At 49.7% G+C, this 20,308-nt stretch overlaps 1 protein-coding gene across 5 annotated transcripts in view; it reads right to left on the bottom strand.

The window, feature by feature from the left end:
* Positions 1 to 5,886: 5,886 nt before the first annotated feature.
* WDTC1 (WD and tetratricopeptide repeats 1) overlaps positions 5,887 to 20,308 on the bottom strand; it is a 70,527-nt gene continuing 56,105 nt past the window's right edge. For 2 of the 5 annotated variants that reach the window (XM_045476229.1, XM_045476230.1), the window contains exons 8-16: positions 19,406 to 19,500; positions 18,909 to 19,024; positions 17,378 to 17,453; positions 16,658 to 16,766; positions 15,463 to 15,636; positions 12,153 to 12,388; positions 10,425 to 10,605; positions 9,281 to 9,473; positions 5,887 to 7,936 (exon numbers count right to left, since the gene is read on the bottom strand). In XM_045476229.1, coding sequence (XP_045332185.1) covers positions 7,739 to 7,936; positions 9,281 to 9,473; positions 10,425 to 10,605; positions 12,153 to 12,388; positions 15,463 to 15,636; positions 16,658 to 16,766; positions 17,378 to 17,453; positions 18,909 to 19,024; positions 19,406 to 19,500 — 1,378 coding nt within the window. In that variant the 3' untranslated portion in view covers positions 5,887 to 7,738. Of the gene's footprint in view, positions 7,937 to 9,280; positions 9,474 to 10,389; positions 10,606 to 12,152; positions 12,389 to 15,462; positions 15,637 to 16,657; positions 16,767 to 17,377; positions 17,454 to 18,908; positions 19,025 to 19,405; positions 19,501 to 20,308 lie in introns of all 5 variants that reach the window. The other 3 variants (XM_045476233.1, XM_045476231.1, XM_045476232.1) reach the window with 3 other exon arrangements.

Raw genomic sequence — 20,308 nt, 5'->3', positions numbered from 1 at the left:
ACCATTCCATGGTGGGGAGGGGACATCCCCCGCCCCCCCCTCCCCCCCCACCGACTCTTCAGACATTAGAGTTTACAAAACGACTTCCTTCTCTGTTCCATTTTATAGACGGGCAAACTTGCCCAAGATTATAGAAAGCACAGCCAGGACCAGAATCTAAGCCTCTTTCTTCCAGGTGGCAGTAAAGCACGATGGTTAAACATGAACTCTGGTCAGCCAGCAAGCCCCGTGTTTCAACTTAAGCTCTGACAGTGGTTATCATACCTTAGAGAAGTAACTCAGTCTGTCGGCATCAGTTTCCTCATCTCTAAAATGGGAAATGATAATTCACATCTTATAGAGTTCTTGCAAGGTTTATTTGATAGGCTATACCTAAACCATACTGGTCCCAAATAAACACTCAATGTTAGCTATTATAGCAGTGAAAACCACACACTACCATTGTAGAATCCTTACTCACTTAAAAAGCACTTTGATGCACCTAATCTCACTATGATTTGGGGCCTTCTTACAATGTGGTAAAGTAACCAGAGCAGGTAACAAGATACTCATTTTACTGATGAGGAAAATGAGCCCAGAGAGGTTCAGGAACTTTTCTGAGATCTAAGCATGTATTAGACTGAGTTGGGGTTTTGACCTTGATCCTGGTCACCTCTGCTGGTGACCCCTCTGAGGTCTACTGACGAGTGATGAGGCTGAAGCCGGCCTGAGATTCTGTAAATCACCACAAAATTGGTGAAAACTACAACCTCATTAGGACCAGGCTATTATACACACACACACACACACACACACACACACACACACACACACACACATATATATACATACACACACACACACACATATATATATATATATATATAATGAGGAGCTGGGAGCAGGAGAACAAGACTGAACAATAGAATGCCCCCATGCCTGCCCTCTGTCCATCAGGATGCTTTTCTCCCCACACGACCCCTGCCAGACAGAGCACTCGATGGCAGGATGTACAGGGGAGGACTCATGATTCCCAGTGGAATCTAATGTTCAGGTACCATGCACACTCCACATTTCTATTCCACATCTTTCAGATAATGTAGAGGTTCCAGTAGGGCAGGGACTAGTCTGTTGTGTGCACTTTCATTAAACCAGTGCTAGGCACGTGTAGGAACTCAAAAAGTATCACAGCATTTAAATAAGAAAATGACTTTTAAGGACTTGGACCATGAATCAGAGATTAGGGATCCAGTCCTGGTTTTGCTTCTAACTCACTGGGGTCCTTGGGGAGACCATTCTTTTCCAGCCCCTCTTTAGAACTGATTGTCTCTCTTTAGAAAATGTGGAGATTAGGGCTAGATCAGTGGTCCTCAGTTCTGGCCATGCTTAGAATGAATCTGGGATGCTTAAAAATAATGGATGGAGGGGCACCTGGGTGGGTCAGCTGGTTAAGCCTCTGACTCTTGGTTTCGGCTCAGGTCATGATTTCGCAGTTCGTGGGTGTAAGCCCCGTATCAGGTTCTGTGCTGACAGTGTGGAGCCTGCTTGGGATCTCTCTCTGCCCCTCCTCTGCTTGCTCTGTCTCTCTCAAAATAAATAAAGTTAAAAAAATGGATAGATATCTCAGATCAATTAAAACGATCTCTGGGGTGGGACCTTGGTAGTTTTTAAAGGATCCTGGGTGATTCTGATGGTATAGCCAGAGCTGAGAACCTCTGAGCTAGATGCCTTTTAAGTTCTGCAGCCATATTTTAGCACATGCTGAAGCAAAGAGATGGGCAGCAGGCCTCTAGGGCCATGTCTGCCCCCACAAACACAGGAGGTCCACTTCTAATGTGTTTTGCTATACATTCACCGGGCGGGCTTATCTGACCCCAGCCCTCTTATCAGCAGGGCTGGTGACAGCTCTGGGTGAGTCACACATGTGGAAACATGTAGAAAATGGAGCACCATGCAATCTTTCTTACTCTCTCTCTAGTTTTGTCTTTTCCAGAATGTCATATAGTTGGAATCATACAGTGTGGCTTTCAGACTGGCTTTTTTCATTATGCAATATGCATTTAAATTTCCTCCATGTCTTTGTGGTTTGATAGCACATTTCTTTTTATCACTGAATAATACGTTGTGTGGCTATACCACAATTTATCGATTCACCTTTTGCAGGACTTCCTGGTTGCTTCAGTTTGGGGCAATTATGAATAAAGCTGCTACAAACATTTGTGCACAGGTTTTTGCATGGACGTTCAGTTTTCAACTCATTTGGATAAATAGGAGAGCGACTGCTGAATCCTATGGTAAGACTATTTATTGAGCTTTGTAAGAAACTGCCCGCTGTCGTCTCAAGTGGCTGTGCCATTTTGCATCCTCACCAGCAGTGGGCATTCCTGTTGCTCCACATCCTTGTCAACATTTTCGGTATCTCATTTTTGACTTAATTTGCAATTCCTTAATGACATAATGCAAGCATCTTTTCATATGCTCACTAGTCACCTGTAAATCCTCTTTGGTGAAGTATCTATTCAGATTTTTTGCCCATTTTTAAAATTGGGTTGTTTTCATACTGTTGAGTTTTAAGAGTTCTTTGTATATTTGGGGGTACAAATCCTTTATCTGACATGTTTTGCAAACAATTTCAGTCCTTGGCTTGTCTTTTTCATTCTCGTAATGATGATTTCACAGAGCAGAAGTTTTTAATGAAATCTAATTTATCAATTCTTTCACGGATTATGCTTTTGATGTTGTATCTGAAAACTCATCACCAAACCCAAGGTCACTCAGATTTTTCTCGTTTATCTTCTAGAAGTTTTATTGTTTGGTGTTTTACATTTGGGTTTATGATCCATTTTGAGTTAACATTTGTGAACAATGTACAGTGTTTAAATCCAGCACCATTTATTGAAAAGACTATCCTTTCTCCATTGGATGGACTTTGCTCCTTTGTCAAAGATCAGTCGATTGTATTTATATGGATTTACTTCTGGGTCCTCTCCTCATTCCATTGATCTATTTGTTCCTTTGCCAGTACCACACTGTCTTGATTATCGTAGCTTTATGAGTCTTGAGTTGGGTAATGCCAGTCCTCCTTTGTTCTTCTTTGACTTCGTTGGCTATTCTGGGTCTTTTGCCTCTGTATATCAACTTTAGAACCAATTTGTCGATATTCTCAAAATAACTTACTGGGATTTTGATTGGGATTTCACTGACACTATAGATCAAGTTGGGAAGAAATGACATCGTAATATTGAGTCTTCCTATACATGAGCATAACGTATCTCTTCATTTATTTTGATTTTCCTTGATTTCTTGAATCAGAGTTTTGTAGTTTTCCTCATATAGATCTGTACATATTTTGTCAGAGTTATTCCTAAGGTTTTTTTGTTTTGTTTTTGGTGCTGAATAGCTGGAGCACAGGAGATTTCTAGGGCAGTGAAGCTATTCTGTATGACAGTGTAACGGTAGATACATGACATTATGCATTTGTCAAAACCCACAGAACTATACAAAGACTGAACCTTACGGACTTCAGTTAATAATGGTATATCAATATTGGCTCATTAATTATAATAATGTACCACGGTAATGCAATAAATTAATAGCAGGGGAAACTGAGCCAGGGAGGGGGGGGTATATGGGACTCTTTGTATTATTTGCTCAGTTGAATGTAAGCCTAAAACTGCTCTAAAAAACAGTCTATTAAAAAAAGAAAAAGGGAGTACCAACTCCAAATGCAAGGGAACTCCTGGCGAAATCTTCCAGTGACTCCTCCTTGCTTACAGGATCAAGTCCACAGCCTCTCACCAAGCACAGGGAGTTCTCTACAGTTGGACTGCCCCTTCAGCCCATGAGCCAGCCTACCCTCTACAGTGCAGCTGAACTGAATCACTCAGGCTCCACGAGGGAATCTGGGACTTTACACTACTGCCTTGGCCTGGAACACTGTCTCTCCTTTGCCTGGTCTGCAAGTGTCTTGAAGAAGCTTCTAGAAGACTTCAGTTTGGACACAAAGAAATAGTACCAGTCCAAAGCACCTGCTTCATAACACAGCCTATTGTGCTTCTGTTCCTGGTGGGATCTCCTTCCAGTCTCCTGCACTAAACCGAGCATGCCCCGCTGCCTCTCCCTCCAACCCCCCACCCCATTCTTTCCAAATGTACAAACAGAAGAATCACAAAATTCCAGCAGTGAAGCTATTGTTCCCACAATATTAAACCACAGTCCTGAAACTTCACCAACACACCCTAGGGTGCCATAACAAGTTCATAGGGGGCACAGTAGGAGATTTTAAAATTTGAGAGATACTCAACATCAGTTGCTACTGAGAGATCTACTAGCTCAAGGTAGTTCATTGTTTCATCATTAAGTTGTGGCACATTCCTTTGATTATGTCATCTTTGAGAAGCTGGGTTTTTAGTGGTTGCTGTGATAAAAAGCAACTGAAAGTCAATGTGGAATAGGAAATGAGGGTGGTAGTGTCTAATCTGATTAGAAAGTTTGACGAGTTTTATAGTGCCCGACAAGCACACAGATCCCATTAGTTATTGTATTTAAAAATGAAATAGTTTTGGGGCGCCTGGGTGGCTCAGTCAGTTAAGCGTCCGACTTCAGCTCAGGTCACGATCTCACGGTCCGTGAGTTCGAGCCCCGCGTCGGGCTCTGGGCTGATGGCTCAGAGCCTGGAGCCTGCTTCCAATTCTGTGTCTCCCTCTCTCTCTGCCCCTCCCCCGTTCATGCTCTGTCTCTCTCTGTCTCAAAAATAAAAAATAAAAACGTTAAAAAAAAATTAAAAAAAAAAGAAATAGTTTTTTTCTAGTTTATATGTACTATTTTTTTAAAATGATGACTGACTTGGTAGGACATAAATTCTTATAATGTGATTTCGGTTTAATTACTTGATAAATTGAACTGTTCGGTATTTCTTTTGGTTTAGAGACTCCATGGGAAAATTACTGAGCCACTAATGCTGGGGTGAGTGCTGTGAACTGAGAAAGTTTGGGAATCTGGTCTAAGAAATCCTCTAATCCAGAGCACATCAAAAAATTGTAGGGTATGGGGCGCCAGGGGTGGCTCAGTTGGTTGAGCATCTGACTATTGGTCCTTGGCTCAGCTCATGATCTCACAGTTTGTGGATCTGGGCCCCAAGCTCTGCACTGACAGCCCCAAGCCTGCTTGGGATTCTGTCTCTCCCTCTCTGTTCCTTCCCGGCTTAGTGCGTACTTGCTCTCTCTTTCCAAAGTAAATAAACTTAAAAAAACACACAAAACTGTAGGTTGTTAGGGGTACCTGGCTGGCTCAGTTGGTGGAGCATGCGACTCTTAATCTCAGGGTTGTGGGTTTGAACCCACATTGGGTATAGAGATTACTTAAAAATAAAATCTTAAAAAAAAAACAAAAACAAAAAAACTGTTGGTTGTGAAACCATTTAGTGGGTTATGGCCAGCATTTCCTCTCCTTAATAAAATAGAAAAGTAAATATGAATGATAAATAGAACATATTGCATGTAGCAAGGGTAATGAGCATTATTGTATAAAACTTATGTTCATTATATACATACAAATAAGCATGGGTATCTTGGGTCACAATGTAAAATGTGTATTTCTGGTTTGGGTTCTGATTTTAGAAGTCTGAAAAGCCACTAAGACTTCACCTCCTTATTTTAGAGTTGAGAAAACAGCCCGGAGAGTGAAAGCTGATTATTGCAATTCACAGCCACCAGTGCCAGGCTCTGCTGCGCTTCGCCCTGCTAGGCTGAGTGGCCACTGCTTCACAGGGATCCTCCAAGGCAGGTCTCATTCTACCCAGGAGAGGTATGGTTACTCAAAGTCACATAGCTACACAGGTGAGGGATCAGGTGCCCTCACTTTGGTCCCAAGACCCCCTCGCACCCCACAAATGCCAGCAGCCACACCTAGAACAAAATGGTTTTAATCAATTGCGTCACCCTCACTCTCCTGGGAGCGGAGCAACAAAAAGGCTCGGCTCCTGCCCCCAGAGGACAGTAAGGCTTAATGTGTCTCTCCACACTGCAGGGCCCAGGCTGGGCAGGCTGGGGGAGGGAGGGGAGGGAGGGGGGGGAGGGGGGGAGGGGGGGAGGCACGGAGAGAGGAAATGGCAGGTGGCTCCAACACAGGAAAGCAAAGGGGCCCCTGCTGGTCTTTGGGCCCCAGGGCCCAGCCCAAGTACTCCTGCTTTCCCCTCCCTGGCTGGAGAAAGGTCATGGAGAAGAGACAGGGGAGCAAGTCCCAGCAGCAGGAAAAGCAGCAGCAGCTGTTTCCTTCACCAATAAATATACTTCATTACCAAGCTAGAAGAGAAGGGCGGGAGAGGGGCTGGGTGGGGAGGAAGGGGGAGAAGCTGCCACCTGTGTTGCTGGGATTAAAGCAATGACGAGATGGTGCCAGACCCCCCACCACTATCCTCACCCCCCCTCCCCTGTCTTCTTAAAACTGTGAAAAAGCTTTTAACATGGCCCTCCTGTCTCCAGGGCTGCTCTGAAGCCTGACTGAGAGGAGGCACCTGGCAGAGACCAGGCGGAGGGAGGGAAGGACGGAGGGAGGGAAGAAGGGAGGCTGCAGCTCCCCAGAGGCTGCAGCTGGAGGGCTGGAGCCAAGTAAGCACTGAGGGGAAAGGGAGGGAGAGGGAGGAAGGCTGAGCAACTATGAGAGCAGCTCCCAGCTGAGAGCCAAGGGGGCAGAGAGATGCTTGGTGAGTGGTGGGGTGACTGCTGTCCAGTGTCAAGCTTGGGGCTGCTGAGGAGGGAGGGGGCTGAGTTACGGATTTTCCCATCTGAGTGACTCAGGAGACCCCCTCTCCCTCCCCCACCCCCAAGAGCAGCAGGGGACAGAGAAAAGCCATCACTTCTTTGGTCTTTGTGGCGGCTCAGCACATGGGGTGGGAGGGAGGGCAGAAAGGGCCCTTAGCAGAGAGTGCCACCTCAGCGAGAGAGAATAGGCCTGGCTGGGAGCTCTGGCAGAAAGGTCACAGTGAGGCCAAGGAGCCCCCAGAAAGAGGAGTGGGAGTGGTTGCAGTGCAGCGCAGAAGGGGATGGTGCGGTGCCCCACCCTCTGCCAGGGCCCTTGGGAAAGGCTAAGCCCCCTAAGCCCCCAGAGATGGCCAGTGAGAGCAGGCACAGGGTCCAGAGCTAGCACTGGGAGAAGGGCAAGAAAGCTCTAGTGCCCAGGCAGGGGCCTGGCCTTGCCTACTGCAGGACTCCCACCTTCCTTCTGCTTCCACCCTGAAACGGGGCGGGGGTGGCGGGTGAAGGGAGCTCTGGGGGGGGGGGGGCATCCTTTCTCAGAACCTTCCCTGAAGCCATGGAGGAGCTAGCCTTGCCCGCAGGAGCAAGAGTGGCAGCAGGTCAAGGCCAGCCCTTAGACTGGAAGTCCACTCCCCTCCCTGCCGCCAGCTGAAGGGTAGGACAGTCCTTGAAGACAGCTTCAGCCCTTGCCTCCCACCCAGCCTGAGGCAGGTCAGAGCCCTCCAGGGATGTGGAAGCGGGCATATGGGTGGGGGCATATGGAGGGGCTTCCCCTCCTGCTCTTCTGCTCAGAGCTGGGTCCAGTCAAGGGGCAATCTGCCCAAAAGTCTGAAAGCCAGCAAGTTGTAGCAACCCCCCACCCCCAATGCCAAACTAACAAACAAAACAGGGAAATGAAAAAAATGTGGGGGGGGGGGAACAAACCAAAACAGAACCCCCTGACCTCCTGCCCATGGTGGAGGGTCCAGCCAGCAGCAGGCGCTGGGGACCAAGGCCAGGAGGGTCTAGCTGGGCCGGCACTGAACCTGGCCCTCGGAGCTGTCCTCATCATCGGAGGCCCCAGCACCCCCACTGCTCAGGCCTGTGATCCGGTAGCCCATGTTGAGCAGCATCACCTCCAACGGGTCAGCATTCATGCGCCGCTGGTTGGCCTGGGAAGCGCCCTCCATGTCCTCCACAACTCGGCCTGTGAGGTCTTCACTCTGGGGGGGGGGGGGGAAGGCACACATAGTCCTGGGATGGATGTGTGGGGAAGTCGGGAAACACACACACACAGCTGCAGCAATACATGCAGAGAGGGGTGTACAGAGCAGGAGACGCACAGGGGTGTCCATTTGTACATACGCCCTTATGTGTACATGGGTGCAGGCGAACGCACACACTGGGGTAAGTACAGGACACATGGTCACCAGGATATATATGTGAGGGAGAGGACACACCAGGGGGTTACACACATGGGGGGGCCACATGGTAATATATACAACTGGGAGGGGACACAACATATATGTATGAGGGGGGTGCACATGCTGGGATACATACTGGGGGGGCATACCCATATCAGGGTACACATTGGGGGGCCCCATACCAGGAAACAATAGGGACTCACACCAGGGTCTGCTGGGCATACTAGATACCCAGGATGGGGGCATTGTCTGTGTCCTCCATCCCACTCTTGTCTGTCATCACTCCCAACAACCCTTCATCCTTTTCCTCTCCCCTCATGGGAGAACCCCTGTAGAGTTCTCTTTAAAATTCACAGTAAATTGCCTCTGTAATTAGATGCACCACTTGACTTCTGTTTTTCTGGCTAGAAAGGGAAGGCAAGTGGGACAGAGGGCAGGAGAGGCCTCAGGCCAGCCTGCCTGACTACCCACCCTGGGAGTAGAGGGGACCACACCATCCTAAGTGTTCCTGTGGGCTGGACACTTTGCATCTGGAGGCATCACTTTATCCTTAAAGTAACCTTTTGAGGTGGGGCTGTCATTCCCATTCCAACGCAGCCGATAAAAACCTGGTCAGAGGTAGTTCAGTCCCTCAGGCAGTGAGTGAACGGACCAGGATTCAAACTTAGGCTCACCAGATGCCAAAGCCCGCACACTTCTCATGTAACTAAGGGACTGGCTTTGCCCAGCTTCTGGGGGACACAACACAGTGGTATAGGAAGGGCAGGGTACCCAGGGAGCCTCTGAGGTACTGCTTTCATGCTCTCATGAGATGGTGCCGGAGCTCTGGTACCCTCCCGACCCTCCCGCATCCCTGTCCTTGGTTACTGTTTCCTGTGAGTCTCATCTTCTCAGCTCATTCAGGGATATGATCCCAGAAACCAGGAGCCAACTCCTGCTCCTGGAGCTGCCCACTACATTTGGCACTTTCAGAACTTGATGGCTCCCACCTTGACATGGTGTTGAGCCCTTTGGTAAGAGCTTCTAGCCTTTGGGTGACTCATGTCCTTTCCCAACCCTCCCAGGATCAGCTGAAGGCCTTGCACAGGCTCCAACCCAACCTTCTTCCCTGTCTAGTTCTGGTCATCTTCTCTACACCCTCACCTCTGGCCGGGGGTTCCAGAGCCGCACAACAGGGTCAATGCCGCTGGTGGCCAGGAAGCAGTAGCTGGGGTGTGGCTGCAGGCAGTTGACGATGGATTCGTCCCCCTGGAGTACGCGGACCAGGTTGGTGGTCTCCTTTTCCCAGATGAAGAAGGAGCCATCGTCAGAGCCACTGACGATGTACTGAGCGTTGCTGGCAGAGGGGCAAAGGGCAGGGAGGTCAGGTGGGGTACCGCCCTACAGCCTCAAGTAGAGGCTGTGTGGCTTAGGGCAAGGGGGAGCAGGGAGGTCTGGAGCTGCTGAGCCCCCCAAACTCTGGGGTCCTCACTTGACTTAGAACTCCCATACACATGGTAATCCTTTCCATACTACAGAGCTCCAGTCGCTGTCCAGCTAGTCTCTTAAACTCAGGATCAGGGACTGCTTGGGACCCCCCAAGTTACTCTCCCTCAAAGTACATTATAAGCTCCTCGTGTGCTGGATAAGATCTTGCATCTCTTAGGTCTCTGGGAACACTCTTGTCTAAGCCTTCCCTCAGCAGTCCTCGGCTTTCGGGGTCCAGTATCCTGATCCTACAGTATGTCTGCCCCCCACACACCGGTGACACTTAGAAGGGATCTTGATGGGAGAGGTTCTTGACATTCAAGTGTCTCACCTACCCTAAGAAAGTACACCATCTAAAAGGAGGGTTGGGGGTGACAGGGTCTGATGTGACACGGGCTACGTCCCTCAGTACCTGGGGCACAGTTCTGAGAAGACAACTGTGCCTAGACTACCAGCTTCTGAGGCTCTTGCCTCATAGCCTCAGCAGAGGGAAGCACCAAGCATCCACATAAAGAAACCAAGCTCCAGCACATGGAGACAGAGGAGGAGGAGGTGGGGGCTAAAGGCATTGTCTAGGCCCCTCGTTGGGTACCTTATGGATTACCTCATTAATCCTCATTATGGCCCCATGAGTGGGGATGGTTGGTTTCATTTTGTAGACGAAGAGGCTGAGGCCCACAGAGTTGTGAAGCCATTTGATCAAGGATATAGAGGCAGAGCTGGGATTTGAGACTTTTTTTAAAAGCATTATGCCCCCACACCCCCTTCAACCTCCTGTTGCCAACCAGGCTGTGCCCTCCTTCTCTTCAGGGCCTCGGACCTGCCAAAGAAATTGGCCTCCTTGATATCCGTGGTGGTGTTGCAGTGGCCACAGTATCGGAACTGGTAGTCGTAGCTTCGTTCCCGCAGCACCATCTCATCCTCCGAGATGGAGTCCTTGCGGCTTGTGCTGCGGAGGCGGACGGGGCCGCCACCGCCACCACCAGCTCCCTTCTTCTCTTCTGGAGGCAGAGAGCAAGGAAAGGTGAAGTCTGTCCCTCTCTCCCCTCCCCTATTTGTCTCCACCCCGGCCCTGTTTTCAGCCCAGGTGCTAGCAATGTAGGGCTACCTGCCTAAACCTATCTGGAAAACTGGGAATGACTCTGAGGAAGAAGCATCTTTGGACCCAGCCCTTGAGGATGTTCAAGAGGTGACCTATGATGCTAGGAGGGCCTTGGCTCAGGTCCCTGAATAATGTCTAGAAGCCCCAAGAATGCATAGACCCATGCTTTCTGTTTCTGTGGAGGTGAGAGGCAGGGAGGGGAAGGTGAAGCACTTCGGAGAGAGCCTTGAGGGGGTGGTTTTTCTAAACAGATCCATAGCTCTGAAGGCAGTACGGTCCAAACCCTTCCCCACTGAAAGACAAGTTATCATGGATCCCAGCTGAGGCACTGATCAGTTAAGTGCCTTGGGTAAAAAAAAAAAACAAAAAAACCCACCAGTTTTCTCGTGCCTTAAAAGTGCCTTGATTCTGCCTGCCTCGGGCCCTTTGCATGTCTGGTCCCTAGGCCAGGAATTCTTCACCTCCCACAGCTACACTTTGTATCCAGTTACCTCTTCCTCCTCATCCTTGAGATCTCAGCTTAAATGTCTCCTCCCCTAGAATCCCAGCCTTCCATCAAGTCCTACCCCATACACCTATACCACATCAGGCCCCCATGGCACATATCACACCGTTTCTCCTTCATCACTTGGTTCCTTCACTAGAGCTGTGAATTCCTTAATACAGAAATACCATCTGACTTGTTCACAGCTGTACTCCCAAGACCCAGCACAATGCCTGGCACAAGGTAGATACTTGATAACTACTCAAACAAGTGAATCAATCCCACAGTTAGTAAACTGCATAAGGAGAGAAGTGAGGATCCATGTCTGCCTCCAGAGCACAAATCCCACAAATCCCCAGCTCACTCTCCAATGCTACTGAGGTGAGCTGGGCAGGGCTTCAAATGCTCTCCGTGCAGGTAAAGGCAGTGTGTTCAGAGAGGCTGTGCTTCACCCGAGATCACATGGTTACCACTTGGCAGAGCTGAGGTTGGAGCCCGAGGTTCCACACCCCATGTGTGAAGCATTTCTATCGCCCTGTACTGCTGCCTCTGCCGCAAGCATGCAAACTGGAACGAGTGCAAGCCCCAGCTGCTGCCCCTTACTCAGATGACCAACGGGACAGCCAAGGCCCTGTCTGTGAGCAGGTGAGAATGCCCAGCTGGAGCCACACAGCCTGATTGGGCTCAACTTACTCCTGTCTTGAGTCCCGGGCATTACATGAGGTGTTTGAAACGTGCTATTGCTAAGCCTCAACAGAAACTCTGAATGGGAGGTGCGATCACTCTCCCTTTACAGATAAAAAACCTGAGTCTCAAAGAGACTAAGTGACTATCCCACAGTCACATGGTTTCTGAATTAGCAACTGAATCCAGGCCTCTCTGATCTCAGAACCATGTCCTCTCCAGATGTCATGTAGCACCTCAAATAGAGGAACAGCACCCTCTCCCCAGTGCCCACTCACCACCATCATTTTTGGAGAAGAGGGCTGCTGTGATGTCGCGGCCCAATGCATCACAAGCGCTGCTGTGGGCCTGCTCCGGGAACTTCCCTTTGAAGTCATCCAGGCACTCCAGGGCCTCAGCCACGTACTTGAGCTCAAAGAGGCAGCGGGCCAGGCGGAAGTGTGCCTTCAGGTGGCATGGGTTTAGGGAGATGGCCTTGAGGCAGTCCCTCAGGGCATCGTAGTGGTCACCATCCCTGGGAAGGCAGGGGAGTGTGGCTTGGAGGTGGGGCTGCATGGCAATCAGGAGTCCACTCAGTCTCCCCTGCTTTCTGTGGCCACCTCAGTCCACCTCTGACAGATCTCAGGATAAGGGTACTTGGGAATGAAGAGAACCCTGGCTCAGCCCAGGCTTTGCTCCCCAGGAGACACAGTATATTAAGGAGATAAGTCAGGAATCCTGAAGTCTAAGAGGGGGATGGGGGAAAGGGAATGGGGGAGGGGGGAGGGGGTATGTGTGGGGAGAAAAACAAAAAAAAAAACAGTGCCAGGCTGCCCTCTGCTGGGCACAGAGTGCAACTGCTCACTGGCTCACCCCAGGCACCCGCAGCTCTGCAGCAGAAGGCCTGGCATCTTGCCCACCTCAGGCTCCCCAAGCCCTCCTTCTCTCTTTCTCCAACCACCTCCTCAAATCCCCCCGGCTGGTCTTCAAAGCCATGGCCAAGGCAGGGGGCTCTCAAGGACAGTTCTGTGGTCTGGAGAAGCCAGAAGTGCCAGGCTGGGGACTCAGGGTCTGACCAGCAGGCAGCAAGCCCTCAGCCAGACCCCCCTCTGTCCTGGCTGACTGATCCACAGCAGCTGTGGCCTCTACCTCCCGGGGCTGAAGGATGGGGCCTGACAGACTGGCAGAGTCAGCTCTCTGGAAGCTGATGGTAAAGGGGGGTATGCACACCAGGAGCTCCAAATCTTCTCCACTCACTTCTTCCACCTCCCAAAGCATGGATAAAGGGAAGTGGGGATGGTTTTGGGGGGAGAACAAGCAGGGACGGGTCAAAAGAAAGCCCCCACTCTCCCACCCCATGCCAGAATATAGGGTACACTCCCCCCAGCACCTCTCATCTGTTCCCACCTCTCATTTGGAGAGCCAGACCGGTCAGAGGGGCCACTTCTCCTTTGGCAGCTTTTTTTTTTTTTTTTTTTTTTTTTTTTTTTTTCTGCTGGGCTGAGGTGGGCCTAGCAGCACTCCCCAGAGTTGATGCTCCTTCCACCAAAGCACAGCTCACAACCCGCCTGCATAGGGCCAAAGCATGCCCAACAGGGGAAATGTCCTCCTGACTCCTCTCCTACAGCACCAGAGGGAGCATCCAGCCCTGGCAGCAGGAATAAGCAGCTCACCAGTGTGGGAGGAGGCAGGGGACAAAGTGCTTTGAAGGCATGGCCTGCGTCAGAACGAATGGCTGTGATGAAGGAGGAGGGACTGTTTGGAAATCCAACTGCCACCTGCAAAGTGCCCCTCAGAGCTCCTGGAGAGAGCCAGACAGAGACCAACCAGGAGCCGGAGGGTGACAGCTCCCACTACATCCAGGAGCAGATGGCAGCCCTGGAGAGACTGGCCTGGGACAGAATGTGACATTCTAGGGGTCACTGGCAGGCATGTGGGGATGGGGAGAGAGCAGGCTGGCCTCAGGGCTCACCCATCCAGACTCACTGCCAGATCAATCTCCCTGAAAGGACAGCCCTCAGCACATCCCTCTCCTGCTCAAAACTCTTCAGTAGCTGCCCATCATCCCACTGAATCCAGGCCAAAACGCCACCGCTCTGCATTCCAAGTTCTTCCCAGGCCGGCCCCAGGCTACCTCACAGACTCATCTCCTGCCAGTCCCTTCCAGAACCCTCTGCTCCAGCCAAATGGATTTGTTGTTCTGCAAACAAGCTCTTCAGTCAGGCCCCCACCCCCATGCCTTTGTTCACACCATTCATCTCCCTGGGAATGTCTTTCCCCCATAATCCCCTCCTCCTCTTCATCTCCTTGCCTAAGCCTGCCCACACTTAAAGCCCATCAGACTCCTCATCTTCCTGACACTTCCCTGACCCCAGCTAAAGTGACCTAACTTGTCTTAATGCCCATGGCACTTCATCTGACCACTCAAAGGCTTATTGGTTCTTCGATGATGATGAACCATAATCATGTCTTTGTCCTCGGTCCAGAGGCTGGGCACTCTGGAGCACAGGAACTCAAAGTGAGGAACTCTGTGTCCCTAGTACCTAGCACACAGTGGGAGTTCAGAGAACATGTCGAGGGCACCCATGGATTGGGAAGTCATCAGCCTCCCTTAGCAAGAATGTAGGAGTGAAACAGCTCTCGGCATAAAGCCTGGATGAGGACACCGCATTCTACTCAGTTCCTGGGACAGAGAGGCAAAACACCTTAGGATGGCCCCCAACCTGGGGGGCCTCTGGGGGGCCTCCTGGGTTGGGTTGCCATCTGAGCACTTGGCAAACTCTTGATGCCTGGGCTAAGGCCTGTGGGGGTAGCATCTTCCCAAACCCCTATCTACCATCCTGCTGACTTGGGTGGGTTTCTTAAGCTTCCCTCTCTGGCCTGCCTAGTTGCAGCCAGACGATGGCACACCAGCTGGCCTGTCTGTCTGGGCAGAGCCGACGGATGCCAGACGGAGCAGAAATGGCTGTGGGCCCAGCTCTATCCATCTTCAGTCCTGGCCCCGGCTGGGGGGTGGGGTCTGCCTGCCTGCCTGCCTGCTGGTGCCGTAGGCAGAAGGGCTGGGAGCCCTGATGGTCTCCAAAGATAGCAGGTTCTTCAGGATATGGACCCACTCCTTTACCACCAGCCACTATGACCCAACATGACCCACAGCCAGCTTCAGATCCCTGGTATCTTGTTTGTCTTGGTCCAATGGTCTAAGAGCACAGGAAAGCAAGCCCAAGGTCAAGGGGCTACAGAATCATTTGAGACTGATACCAACTGAATTCACCAAATGCCTCTTTTCTATCTAGCAAGATTCTACTGCACCTTCATAGTCCAATTCAAGGCCCAATTATCTAACAGCTGGGATTAACCATTCTCTCAAGTTCTACTTGCCCAGTGGCCGCATCACTTTATAACAAAGCACCACATTGAAGCTACCTGTGGACATGTTTCACGTCACTGTGAGACTTCCTGACTTCTAGTCTGGAGGTGGGAGTTAGAAAACAGCCTAAAAAAGCCCTAAGGGGCAGCAGGATGCCACTGCCACCTTCCCTGGAGGCCTCAGGAACTTGGTTCCATCAGGTCCTCTGCCTTCATCCCTCGTCCTGGCTCAGGCCCACTCACCACTTGCGCTTCATGTAGGCAGCAGCTCGGTTCCCATAGAGCATGGCATTGTGAGGGGCCCTCTGCACAGCCTTGCTGTAAAGTTGAATGGCCTGGGTCCACTGCTGGCAGGCAAAGGCCTCGTTGGCTTGCTGTTTCACGCGCTCCAAGTATGGGGGCAGTTCTACCTGGGGGCTGTGGTGAAGGAGAGCCAAGTCAGGCCAGCCAAAGAGGGTCCAAGCAGCCTCTCAGGAAGTCTGAAGCCCTGCCTGAGGGCCACCCATATTGTCTTGACCCCTGGGATCTGCACTGTCATCTAGAAGAGGGGACCACTCTTATCCTTGGCCTAGGTTCCTGTAATAGGTAATAGGCACAATTCCAGATACTCTGCACCAGTGAAAAAACAGAGGGACAGAAACGAAGCTGTCATGGACAGGTTAAAGGCAATTCTTTTTTTTTTTTTTTTTTTTTAAGTAAACTCTGTGCCCAATGTGGGGCTCGAACTCATGACCCCAAGATCAAGAGTTGCATGCTCCACTGACTAAGCCAGCCATGTGCCCCAAAAGTGATTTTCCTTTTTTTTAAGATTTCATTTTTCAGTAAATTCTATGCCCAATGTGGGGTTCAAACTTACAACCTTAAGATCAAGAGTTTCATTCTCTACCAACTGAGCTAGCCAGGCACCCCCCCAAAGGTAATTCTTAATCAAACTCCTGGGCATGATAGTAGCTGACCACCCAAGCCCCTCCCATGGATCTCTCGACAGAGACTTCTATTTCTTTCAAAGTTTAGAGGATTTGAGCACACCTGTATCCAAAGCCCAGTACAGGGCCTGGCAGTGAACAGAGGCCAAAAGATGGTATGGGATGAAGAAAAATATAATGGGGGGAGGCCCCTCTGTGTTTAACACCTTTAAGAGGGAGCTCAGTACTAAGAGGTAGCTGGGCCCCTGGGTCCTGACCTAACTACTGATACCCAGGGACTGGAGCTTCAGTCTGAGTGTGACTGGGATCCTACCAGGTAGCAGAGGTACTGGAACCATTAGCCACATTCCAGATATACTCCATTACATCCCTTGTTTCAGTTCCCAGACTCTGAGGTATGTGCCTGGATGGACGGTTTACAGGACATGCTCCTCCCTCCAAATTACATTGTAAGGTAAGTACCATAAGGTGTAATTGGGACTGGGGGGCTGAACAAGTCAGGCTGGACTCACCTGACATGTCCCCTACTCTCTGGCAGCCGGAAGCCATTGCTGTGAAGGTGCAGGCCATTGGACACGCCGTTGGATACACCATTGGTGGACATCTTGCCGTTCTGAACTTCTGGCAGGGGTGGGGAGAAAGGAACAGCAACAACTCAGGAAGAGGTCCTCATTTCTTTTCAGCAGCCCTCCAGCTTCCATCACAGAATCTGATGGTTCCACTATGGGCCATCCTCCCAGGTAAGATCCATTCCCAGCAAGTAAGTTCTGACAGACAGGCAGGCAGGCAAGAGCATAGGGAAAAGCCTGTGCGCCCTCTGCTGGTTGGAGAGGGACACAGCTTCAACTTGGCATTACCCTTAGCTGGGGGTGGTTGGAGGGAGTGGGGGGTGAAGAGGTTTCCAAACCAACTGGAGGCCCTAGGAAGGAGTCAGTGAGGAAACTCATTCAGGACAAGAAAGAAGGGCAACTACTACACATCCTCAAGAGAAAAGCCACGGAAAGAAACTGTTTTTCAGAGAGAAGTGAAAAGGGCTGTGATGCAAACCCCTTTGACAGATCTCTCTGACCTATTGTTATCTTCCTTCTTACTGTACAGAGTGTTCTTTCAGAGAAACTACTCCTTTTGGAGGATCACAGCCACAGCACAAGGGAAGGGGCAGGCTCCGCAGCAGAAGTGGCACACATTCAAGCTCCCCAGCAGAGATACCCCTAACCCAAGGGAGAACTTACCCCCTGAGGAGTGGCATTTTCTAGGCAAGAGGAAGGTGTATGGCCGTTGCTTGTAAGTCAGGTCAAACAAATAGACCTAGAGTGGAAGGGTTAAGAAAAGAGATGGCGGCTGTGAGGTAAGAATGTGGCTGGACCAAAGCAAGGCTTTGGGGGTTGGTGGCTCTCAGGAATATAGTAAGTATTGAGCACGGAACCATCAAGCAAGGCCTGGAGGGGTTCCTATGGGGCAAACCTCAGGCAGGAAAATTCTCCTGGTTCCTGGCCTGTAGGGTGGACTGCTTAAAACACTGTCATTAATTAGAATCACGTTTAAGTTGGAAAGGTTCTCAGAAGTCACAAAGCCAAAGATCTCATTTTACACATGGGAAAACTGAAGTCTCAGAGAAGGGAAGCCATTTGCCCAAAGTAACACTGCTACTTACTTCTCTCAATAAACATTCTCTATATTATCTAATGTTTAGTGAATTCTTACTTTGCTTTAGGAGCTCTGCTAAGTGTTTTATATGACTTACCTCATTTCATCCTAGAAACAACCCCCTAAAGAGGTACTATTATTTTTTTAAGTGTGTTTATTTTTTTTAGTGATCTCTACACTCAACATGAGACTTGAACTCATGACCCTGAGCATCAAGAGTCACGTGCTCTTCCCACTGAGCCAGCCAGGCGCCCTAAGAAGTACTATTATTATCACCCCCTTTATAGATGAAGAAATACGGGCTCCGAGTTCATTTACCCAGGGCCATAAAAGCAGTAAGTGGCATAGTCAGGACATAAAACCAAGTCTGTCTGGCTCCAAACCACTCTGCTAGATGCCTCTCTACTCATCCTTATGCTACCTTTAGGCCAGGTGATGGCTCAGCAGTCTGAAGTCAGAGCCGTATTCTGAGCTCAGATGCTCGTCTATTCTCCATCCCATTCCTCTTGTACATAATCCACCTTGCCTTGTAATGTCATTAGCTGGTTCACGTGCTATGTCTGCTTTGTCAACTTGGGATGGATCATATTTCACATTTGTCTCCTTCATGTTTATACTAATGCCGGTCTCAGAGTAAGTGCTCAGTGAGTATTTGTAGAATAAGTGGATTTATGCAAGGCTTACTAAATATCCTGATTGAGAACATGCAAATAGAGGGTTTAGTAACCTGCCATTATCAAAAAACACTCCTAAAGCTGGCCTTAAACCACAGCCTGGCTGCATGCTCTCAGCCCCAGGGTTTCCTCCTAGGAAAATAGGGGATGAGGAAACTGAGGCTCAGAAAAATGAAGAGACTTGTTCAAAGTCATAGCACACAGAAGGCCAGCATTTGAAGATGGGTCTGTCAGTTCTAAAGCTATGCTCAAGAAAAAGACAAAGCCAGGGCACCTCCTGGGAATTCCAATCATGCCACGCTGCTCCTATATTTCACTGTAAAGCCATTTACCATAAGGTTGGTGCTTCTTGTCTGCCTCATGGCAGTGGAAGTGAGGTACAAGCCCTGGATGCTGAATTTGGGTTGGTGGGGGCAGAGCCAGCTTGGGCAGCCACACATACCTGCTCCCCTCCCATATTGACCAGCAGCTCTGTGCCATTGGGGCTGAAGGTCACATAGGTGGCAACCAGCACTCTCAGACGGTTGTTGTAATCAGGCAGCTTCACTGGCAGGTGACCTGTGGGAAAAGCTCAGTCACCCCAATGTGAGACTCCTCGTTTCCCCCAAGAGGAGCAGGGAGTTGTGTGAGGCCAACATGTCAATAACGATAGCAATTATCTTCATCATAAAAGCAGCTACATGTGTTGAGCATTTACTATATGCACTAGGCCAACTACTTTATATACTTTATCTCATTCTATGGAAAAGAAATGAAGACTCATCAAGGGTAAGTAATTTGCCAAAGGTCACAGGATGGCTGGTAAATGGCAGTCAGGATTAAAGCCTGAATCTGCCTTACTCTAAAACCCATGCTCTTGACCACCATGCTCTTTGCACCACCCCAGAAAGAGTCAGCACCCGGCCAAGAACTTGGGGCCAGAGCTGGGCTGAGCCCTACCTGCCACGTAATACTGGGCTGCGCCATCTGGAAGGGGCTTCTGTCGGTCACAGAAGGTGTGGACACCTGCTGAAGGGCTCTGCTTCATGCTCTTCCTGGTGGAAAGACAAACCATATAGGTTATAAGCCCTAGGCATACCCCTGGCTAGACCAGACCATACTCCCTATAGGAAAACCTAAATTTGTATCACTGAAAGGAGGTACCCTTAGCTTCCTTACCTCAGCAACCCTAAAAGTCCTTCAGCTAGATAGCCATGCACACATACATTACAGTGCTTTACAAGTAGGTCCTGTCCATTGTCTTCGTCCTCATGACCACCCTATCATCCTCATTTTATAGATAAGGAAGCTAAGGTTTAAGTCCCGCTCCAAGTCAGGTAGTGTGTGAGGAGCAGCAGTGGTTGCCCAAACCCACAAATGAAAGTAAAGCAGGCCAGATGTCCCTGCCCCTGTCCCAGAAGTCCATTGAAAACCCACGCTGGTGGAGCTGTTCAGGTCTGGGACTTCTGTGGAGGTTCGGGGTATATTCTACTTTTGTTTAAAAAAAAAAAGAATAAAATTACATGTGCAAAAAAGAAATTACATGTACAAGATTATAACTCTGTACAAATACTCATAGTAAAAGAACAAGCAGAAAATATACACAGTGATTTCTTTTAGGTAATGGATCATTTGTAGTTTATTATACTTTCCATATTTTCCAAAACAAGCATGGATTAAATTTTTTTTTAATCACAAAATTTAAGGGGCCCCTGGTGGCTCAGTCAGTTAAGCATCTGACTTCAGCTCAGGTCATGATCTCACGGTTTGTGAGTTCGAGCCCCTGAGTTGGGCTCTCTGCTGTCAGCCCAGAGCCCGCTTCAGATCCTCTGTCCCCCCCCACCCCCCCCACCCCGCTCCTCC

This window comes from Leopardus geoffroyi, chromosome C1, assembly GCF_018350155.1.
Source record: "Leopardus geoffroyi isolate Oge1 chromosome C1, O.geoffroyi_Oge1_pat1.0, whole genome shotgun sequence".
Taxonomy (NCBI): domain Eukaryota; kingdom Metazoa; phylum Chordata; class Mammalia; order Carnivora; family Felidae; genus Leopardus; species Leopardus geoffroyi.
The sequence above is the reverse complement of the archived record's forward strand: the minus strand, read 5'-3'. Positions and strand labels throughout refer to the sequence as shown.